This window comes from Gadus chalcogrammus, chromosome 15, assembly GCF_026213295.1.
Source record: "Gadus chalcogrammus isolate NIFS_2021 chromosome 15, NIFS_Gcha_1.0, whole genome shotgun sequence".
Lineage (NCBI taxonomy): Eukaryota > Metazoa > Chordata > Actinopteri > Gadiformes > Gadidae > Gadus > Gadus chalcogrammus.
In genome coordinates, this window is record NC_079426.1 from 14,802,831 (window position 1) to 14,811,897 (window position 9,067).

Below are 9,067 nucleotides of genomic sequence, written 5' to 3' on the forward strand. Positions count from 1 at the left end.
GCTCTCAAAAGGACCATGTTGCTTTGTGCAGAGCCCTTCTCATCATCTCATGATCTCAGAGAGGACATGTCCTGCTCCCTCTGGAGCAGCGATTGGCAGCTGTTCAGCAATAAGGAACATGGCATATGTACGTTACATCCTGCACCGCCATTGTTTATATAACCAGATTAGGTGGCTTTGCATTCATGCATTAAAAGGGTTGGCACACATTTTTGTGTCACCGTAAAATACTTTTTATGTTCAATGCCTCTGGTTGGCATAATAGGGGTGGTTGCATAAGCATCCCTGACCCAAATGGATACCCCCTCCCAGGGTTCCTTTGCACATGAGTGGACATTCCTACCATGATGCATATATTATAGAGGCGTACTCTCAATTGGTTTGGGAACATTGCTAAACTGCAGGGCAAACTGTTTCGCTTATTTAATTGACCGCTTTTAATCGCGAAAGTTCATGTGGGGTTTTGTGGGGGTGGGATTTATTCTGTGAATATTATTATCTGTGGTTGATCTTGTCATTTGTTTAGGCAGTGATGGGACTGTACCTGCACTTCAGCTGTCTGCCAAGGCCAAGCATCACTCTTGGTCGGTCCAGGGGGTGAAGGGACATCTGGAGAGACTGGCAGATGACAACAACGCCACAGAGAGGTGCGCCGGGGGGGTCCAGTTGTCCTACTTTCTTCTGGCGGTTCTGAGATGGCACGGAGTCTGGGCCGGAAACCATATATTGCATGGGGCAGAGGTACGCCTTGTTTCATTACAGAGATATTCAAAAAAATAGAATTGCGTTGCACAAGTGGAGGAAGCTTTTCGAAGGAGTTTATTTCGAAAGGGGCCTACAAGGTGTTGAACCTGACAAGGCTTTTTTAACGTTCACTAATGCTGGCCGAGTTGCATGATTGGACGAAACAAATATACATAAAGTGAAGTGAAATGCCCCGTGCTCCCAGCTGATCGGCCATCAGACTTTAGATGCTCTTATCTGAATTCAAAATAATCAATGGATTTTACTGATCAGGTAAGTGCTTCAGGGACATTCTATAAGCCTTAGGCGCTGCTGTGTTTCGCCTTTAAGTTCTCTCAATCATCCCCCTCAGCTTCTCCCTGGTCCACGAAGGATCACCCAGCCGTGTGTATTATGAGCTGCTTACACCGATATCACAAGTGAGGCACCAATCAATGTTTGTAGAGGCACCAGTGCTTCTCCTTCCGTCTCTCTCACCCTCGTTCATCTGAACTGCATGCCGGAGCTCCCCCGATCCCTTCGAAAATGATTTACTCTAGGATAAATAAATAAAACAGAGAGGTGAGGGATAGGCCGCGTTCATAATACGGAGGGAAAACATCGCTTTTACTGCTGAATGGTACCTTCCCCAAAGATACCATTTATTATTGATGTCCACCCAAACAAAATAACATTTGTGTCTTCAACTGTATGCTTTACTACACAGCCTTCACCGCTACGGAAAGTCACAATCTCAGAGTGCATTTTGTTATTTTCATTATTAATCCAAATGGTACGAAATGCATATAACAAAACCCTAAAACACCTCTTGTTATTTGGACATAACTTAAGGCTACAGGGACCAAGGTGAAGTCTATGACTCTGCAGCAGCATAGAGACAGCTCATGTTAAATCTCTCAAAGCCTGCCCTGTTTTTTGAGGCTCGACGGGGATTGAACAGAGAAGGGAGAGAGGAGCAGCAGAGTCTTTGGCTGGAATGAAATTGCAACTCTTGCATATTGTACCTTGCATCCTATCATTATCTTCATTAGCATCGTGAGCAAAAGTAGCGCTACTTTGACTATTGTTGTCACTATGGTTCATATTTCCTACTGAGTGTTTCCAGGCTGAATGTGTGGGCAGTGCTGGTGAAGGCTGCCAGGGGGCATGAGGTGTGGGACGTATGCAGAGCTGCTTGCCGCTTCTGTCTGCTCTACGACGACGGCAGATGGACTGAGAGTAGGTCTTGGAAGTCATGGGAAAGGGATCCTGTGGGCTTTCTAATTAGCTGTCCGGTAGGGCCAGCATGGCAAAATACCATTTTCTTTTGTGTGGAGATACAATAATGGTTTGTATGTTTGGCTGCATGCTTATTACATGTATTTTAAAAATGTTGCCTATAATATAATATATTTTTTTTATTCGTATGTTTCTCCTCATATACAAAGTGTCCATAGTGAATAGACGGATTATGACAGATATCACAGATGCTGCAAGTGAACGACACAAAAGGTTTTCAAATGAGTTGAGTAGAAAAACCTTCCCTGCATCACTCACACTCCCTCAAAGGGAATGATGTAGTGTATTCTGACAGTTTCCCTTCTTGTTGTCAGGTAAAACAATGAACCTCAAATTCATGGTTCATTGTCTGAAACGGTTTTATTTGCTGTAATGTCTTGTGCAGGTGAATTGCTTCAACATTTTGCTTTAGGGGTGTCACATTTCCCTTTGTGGTGAGCCACATGATAATGATGGCATTGACATTTTAAATGTGTAGGTTTATAATTATGCGTAATTTGTCATCTATATAAGATAAGTTGGAACCCTGTGGAAAGTGAAAGGGACGTTGACTTCTGTCATCGCTAAAAGTTGGGTGATGTTCTCTGTTCCAGAGGGTCAGAGTCCAGAGCAAGGTTCTCTCCAGATCAACGCCTCCTCCAGGGACGTGCTTCTTCTCCTGGCCGAAATCTGCTTCATCAATGCTGAGGTGTGTGCTCTTCATCGTTAGGCCTTCACACACAAACGCTCACACACACGCACGCACGCACGCACGCGCGCGCGCGCGCACACACACACACACACACACACACACACACACACACACACACACACACACACACACACACACACACACACACACACACACACACACACACACACACACACACACACACACACACACACAAACTCAAAATATTAACAACAAAGCGGAAAACATGCTTTATTTGAAGTGGTCTGTTGACTCATCCAAGGTGAACCCAATCACAAGCTATTAACTGAAGATGGACATTGAATCAGCACTGAACAGAGGAACTTACGTTTTTTTATATCCTCAGCCATTGGGGCACATATTTTTCTGGAATTTCCGACGCTGTTTAGATCATGGTTTCATCTATAAGTTGTTTACTTTTACGCAAAACCTTCTTGAACTGTTTCAAAGAAAGCTGGTTAAAAGGTAATGGAGATTTTATATGAGAATTATTTCAACGTATATACTTTTTTTTGAACCAGGTAGACTTATTGAGATTAGTTAGAGTTTAGAGTTAAAACAATTACAAAGCTCTCCGCCCTCAGCATCAGAAGATGAGCTTTATGGGATTTTCTTAACAAGCGGCCATGGGAGAGGAAGCTGATTGGGTGGAGTCCTGGGCTTGTTTGCTGTGCTGTGTAATCCACCTCCCATCAAGCTTTTATTACCCCCCCCCCAGACCGAAGAAGATTAGCTCGAAAGCACTTTGAAGAAAAGCGGTGAACGACAGATCCTCACCGCGTGACCTTGCAGGAGCCGTGGAGGCGCCTCTGTCTCCAGTGTGTTACTTCCTTTGTTCTGTGACAGTCGGCTTCCCTTCACTTTGAACACAAGTCAAGGGAATCAAAAGGGATGCACGAAATTGTTGAAGAAAATAATGCAAAAATGTTATTTCAGAATTCAATGAAAAAGCAAAATCCATGGCCAATGTTTCTTCAACAACCTTTGATGTGCCACAGCTAAACTAATTTAAACTACTAATACCCCCTTTGTTTTGATAACTTCCTCTGAGGGTTAAATGCCTTCTTTATGTGATGGAGGGATTTCCCTTTCCCTCATAGGCCACCGTCCAGAAGCTGCAATCTGAGGGGGTGGAGCTTAACAGTCCCGCTGTCCTGCCCCAGGACAGAGGAGGCCCCGCCTCTGAGGACCACTGGGGGGTCTACAGGTAGCCACAAAGACAGACAGACAGACAGACTGACATACTGACTGACTGACTGACTGACTGACTGACTGACTGACTGACTCACTTCGGGGCACCCAGCAGTGCCTCTTTTGTTGAAGCCCAGAGAGAAGCAGAGCAGCGTGTTGTGCCGTCTTTCTGTTGCGACCATACAATATCTAAACCTAAACCTCCAACGATGTTGGACGCAATGCGAACCGAGCATATGGGTTGCTGGGTTCCCATCGTGTTCCAATTGCAAAATTGCTGCCCCCCAGCTGTTAAAAAGTGTTATGTAACCCCTTAAAGTGTCTTTGAGCATCTTTCTAAGTATGTCGTTAGATAATTTAAACTAAATGTATCCACTCAATTCTCTCTCTCTTTCTCTTTTTCTTTATTTTTCTCTATCTCTCGCTCTCACTCTCTCTTTCTCCTTCTCTTTCGCTCTCTCTCTCTCTCTCTCTCTCTCTCACTCTCTTCCTCCTCTCTCCTCTCTTACCTCACTCTTAGGGACTGGATCCAGTCTCTGTCGGCCTATGCCACCGCTGGCTTCCTGCGGGGAGCGGAGCTGGGGGAGGAGCTTGGCGAGTGGTGGATGGTCGACAATGCGGCCGTGTACCTGTGGAACTACAGCCGTCCCCTGCTGGTGGCCTGCGAGTTTCGCACCCACCTGCCCACCTTCCAAACGCTAGTAGACACGCTTAGACGAACTGGACACTGTGGGTAGGTTCTGGGGAGAGTTGGGAAAGAGCAAGTGACAAAGTCTTGCAATACATTGCAATTTTTATAATCGTATGAATTAATGATTTGCATCTAATTAATACAATATATATCTTGCTTTTATTTTAGTTTATATGTAAGAAGTTCTGAAGAAATATTCCCTTTTGTCAGTTTGCTGCAAAACAAACCCCGCTTTTAAACTCAGGATACTGGGTCATTAAGTCCCCAGCAGATACATGGATCATTAAACAAATTAAAGGATTGGAATTCATGTTTTTAATAACATTTGACTTTAATACCGTGGTCTGTTTACTAGTCCAAACCAACAGCAACTTAAGCACGGCAAGAAACAAACTTATTTTAAAATGAGTATTCACCACAAAAAAAGATCAGATGATCGTTGGGCTCCGGAGTTTTCCCCAAAAACGCGGCGAACAACAACAACAACAGCTTAAACTCTCAGTCCCTGGGCCAGAGAGTTCACTTTCACTTTCACTACGAGTTCCACGCCAAATAATGACAGCGGGGAACATCTGCTGTGTTGTGTTGCACAGGGATCAGGCGCTGTTGGTGGTGCTGTGTGACTGTGGCCCGCGGGCTGCTGCAGCCTCTGCTGGGCCGAGACGGAGTCAGGACCAAGAAGGGAGCGGGGAGGACCCCGGACAAGGCAGGCTCCACCACCCATGTTGGGGGAACCCTGGCAGCCGGGGAAGGGGGTGGGGGGGGGTTACTGTGGAGGAGTGGGGGGGGTGCATGTGTTCTCTCAGCTTCAAGATATTTTACTTTGAAGTCATGTGTGAATCTTAAGAGAATACTATCTATTTTTTTTTTTTTCTAACAGCAGAACAGACAAATCCACCCAATCTAACCCAAAAATCGGAAAACAAAATCCAACAGGCTGCTAAAGAAAAGCTTACATGTGCTAATCAGCCACTTCATCTGTGTATTATCATTCATGAAATGTAAAAATACCGGCATAATAATAATTATCTAAATTAATTTTAGCAAAATTGTGCCAACTGTAGTAATAACATGAAGTGTTTGGTCTGGCCCAAGGGCCTCCCAGCTGTAAGCCTCTACCATGGCAGCCCGCTGAGCATTACATAGCATGCTGAGGATGTTGTCATGTTGTCGTGGTTGTGCTGAGGTGACAGGCGGGCGGGTGGTCTGCAGGCTAACACGAGGAGACCGGAAGAGAACACAACATGCTGGGTTCACATTCACTGTTCATTTAAAATGACACTTTTATCCAAAGCGACTTTGCTGAAGTGACCTCATGACCACATGTTATACGGGTAAACGGGTTGGTGTTAGGCATCTGAAAGATGCACACAGGTAGGCTGCGGACATGGGGGATCGAACCCAAGACCTTCCGGCTGAAGGCTTAGTTATGGTTGGACGTTGACGCAACGCAGTGACCACGCAGTCAATTCTATGGAGTCTTGAACCTGTTTTGGTTCTGCGTCGGGTTACCGTTAGCGGACCAATCACAGCCCTTGCTGCTGCGTCACCTCCTCGCAAGGTGACGATTTTTGGGAGGCGCACGTCAGGCCCTTGCGTTGGACAACAAGGAGAGTCCACAAGGACGTAATTGGTCCGTAAACCCTCTTGCGTTGACGTTACAACCATAACTAAGCTTTTAGAGTCGCTGCCCTTATCAGCAGACTATTGATCATGGCCCCCTGTTATTAAGGGAATCAATGAAACTCCTATCTTTCCTGTGTCTTTTCAGGTGTGTGAATTCGCCCTGCGTCTGTCAAGCGTGGCAGTCCCTGGAGGGACCGTATCCATGGAGACCAGGAAACAGGTGCTGGCCTCCTGGGTTCAGATCAAGAGGCTCCTGCAGCAGCCCGTCAGCCAGACGAAGGACATTGGGGTTGAGGTACCCAAATCCCCGTCCACCTTTGATTGTCATTGGCCGATGGTTTATTTAGCTCTAGGACACCCCCCTAAGTGACAATGAATAGGATGTATTGAGCTCTAATGGGGGAATGGTTTTGATGTGATAAATATCTAAACATTGGTATTTTAATGTATGAAAGCCAAATGAACACTGAAGAAGTTATACACAATCACGCTATTCATGCACAGGGTAATTGTGCATGAGATTCAATCGACAACACATTAACTCACTAACACATTACCGAATTCCATATCCAATTTGTCACACGTGCATACATTACTATGAATCTGTATTCCACGATATTGTGAAGATATTTTCCATCCACGCAAATGAGATCTTCTGTCACAAGCTAATAAAATACGGGGGAAATCCCTGCTGGAATCCCTTTAATCGCCCGCTGGAGCGAGCAGGAAATGCAGCCCGGTCACGCGGAAACCTCTGTGGCTCAGTGTCACGGCGACATGGGCTTTTAATGGGCTGTAACGTGTTATGTCAGGCTAACGGTGCATTCACTGGGGGCGTGGCCTGCACACTCATCAGGCCATGACATTTTATAGACATTCTCCTGGTGCAGGTTGCTCCCCAGCAGAGAGAGTTGTCATAATAATGGGAGCATATGTAAGGCAAAGCCTCGGGCTCTGCCTTTCGATTAGAGCACAATCCTTCAAGCCTTTAGACTACTCATCTCCTGTCCACTTTAGGAAATAAGAATTGTGTTGGTGTGTTCGTGTGTGTGTGTGTTTGTCCATTACCCTGTTACTTATCCTGTCTATTGAGCTGAGATAGTGCACAATTCTCCAACATTTTGGGGATATTGAACAGTTGACATATCAGGGGGCCTCACAATGAAGTTTTGGTCGAGAAGTTGACACACTGCACATTGTTATGCATACTCACATGCAAATGCACACCGACCCCCTGCCTCAACAAGGCCTCAGTGCATTTGGCTATGACTTACATCTCATTGGGATCGCTAAATCATTCAACATCTCATTTCCTTCATAATGGAAACTCATTTATTATCGAGGAGCATCTAGGCTATATCTGGAGCGCACAAACACAGACACCCAGACACACACACTTTTTGGTGATTAAACATTACAGGAGCTATATGCATGATTTACTAACAAGTAAATCAGTGCAACAAAACTTTCTGCCTCCAATAACGCCGCACCCTGGAGTGAAGGGACGATTTAAAATTGTACGCAGGTGATTTTAGCACCACAGGCTATTTGTCATCCCATGATTAATAAGTTTGTGTGTGTGTCTGTGTGTGTTTGAATGTATGACTGTGTATGTGTATGTATTTATGATCGTCCAACTGTGTCCATCGACAGTGTAAGTCTGTGGCAGCCATGACATGCGTGCTTGTTGCCGTGGAGATGCACCTGTGTTGCCACAGAGACGGTGTGCAGGTGGAGCCCGCGTTGCCCGCCCTCTCATCAGTGAGTACCTCTCATCAGTCACCCCCTAAACCCACCTAATGTCTGCTCCACCATGCGTACGTGCATACAGCAGACATAATAAAGACAGACTAACCAAGTTTACCAGTGCAATGATGGAAGGATCATCGCACCACAGATTAAGTTCCTTGCAACAAACATTCCTTCTTAATTTCACTTTAAGTATGGTTTGCCTTCAGTGCTCTCCAATTCCCTCCATAGCCTAATCTCTCACCATCTGCACAGCTCCGCACTCCATCCCTTCTGTTGCTCATCATCTTCTGTCCCCCTCTCCCCTGTCGTATCTTTATTTACTCCTCCCGACCCACGTCTTGCTCCTAGCTCGTGCGCGCCGGGTCTGACTGTGCGTGGAGTGACGCGGCGGCGGAGCTGCAGGTGTGGAGCCAGCTGGCGTCGCTCTGTCACCATGGCGACGACCACAACCTGGTGCTCCACTGCACCCAGGCTGCGCTGCTGCTGGAGGGCGCTGCGTCTAGAGGCGTCAGTGGTTCCCTGTGAGTGTGTGTCTGTGTGTATGCGTGCTTGTGTATATCCGTGTCGGTGTATGTGCGCTCTCCAAGTTTGTCATCGTTGGCGGAGCCGAAATTATTTATGTCGTATCTTGACTTTTTTAAGCTATGTAAGAAACTGCTGACATCTAGTGGCAACCCTTAAGTATTACAGTTCATTCAAAGCTACTTAGGCTTAGCTTCAGTAGTTCCTTTCCTACACCTCATGTGATTTCCCTTTGACATTTTTGTGTATCAATTGAGCTGGGCAACAATTAAAAGTTTTAATAGTGATTAATAGCATTGTATTGGTGGGTTAACTTGCGATTAATCAAACTTTAAACATATATTTTAAATCCACTCCAATTTAAGTTAAATGAGATTATCTAATGGAACTGGAAAATGCATTTCCAGAGTGCGGTGAGTGCTGCAGTAGGCCTACAAATTGAGGTTGAAAATATTTTTTATTAAAGCCACAAAGATTAAGGCATAAATAAACGTTAAATGGCTTGAATCAAGTGAATGGATTTGAACAAAAGTTCAAAAGTCTAAATGGAGTACACAATGTAAACATGCATA

At 45.4% G+C, this 9,067-nt stretch overlaps 1 protein-coding gene across 1 annotated transcript; it reads left to right on the forward strand.

The window, feature by feature from the left end:
• The first annotated feature begins 15 nt into the window (after positions 1 to 15).
• Positions 16 to 4,646, forward strand: LOC130405020 (cilia- and flagella-associated protein 46-like). Its single transcript, XM_056609976.1, has 5 exons — positions 16 to 127; positions 1,867 to 1,962; positions 2,616 to 2,710; positions 3,814 to 3,920; positions 4,425 to 4,646. Exons 1-5 carry the CDS (start codon positions 16 to 18, stop codon positions 4,639 to 4,641), a joined length of 627 nt encoding a protein of 208 aa, XP_056465951.1. The 3' UTR covers positions 4,642 to 4,646.
• The last annotated feature ends 4,421 nt before the right edge of the window (positions 4,647 to 9,067 follow it).

Excerpts from the sequence above, each read along its gene's own strand:
- LOC130405020 (XM_056609976.1), top strand. The coding sequence starts at position 16 with ATGTTGCTTTGTGCAGAGCCCTTCTCATCATCTCATGATCTCAGAGAG. Across the intron at positions 128-1,866 it reads CAATAAGGAACATGGCATAT|TGCTGGTGAAGGCTGCCAGG; the intron begins GTACGTTACATC and ends ATGTGTGGGCAG. Across the intron at positions 3,921-4,424 it reads GACCACTGGGGGGTCTACAG|GGACTGGATCCAGTCTCTGT; the intron begins GTAGCCACAAAG and ends CCTCACTCTTAG.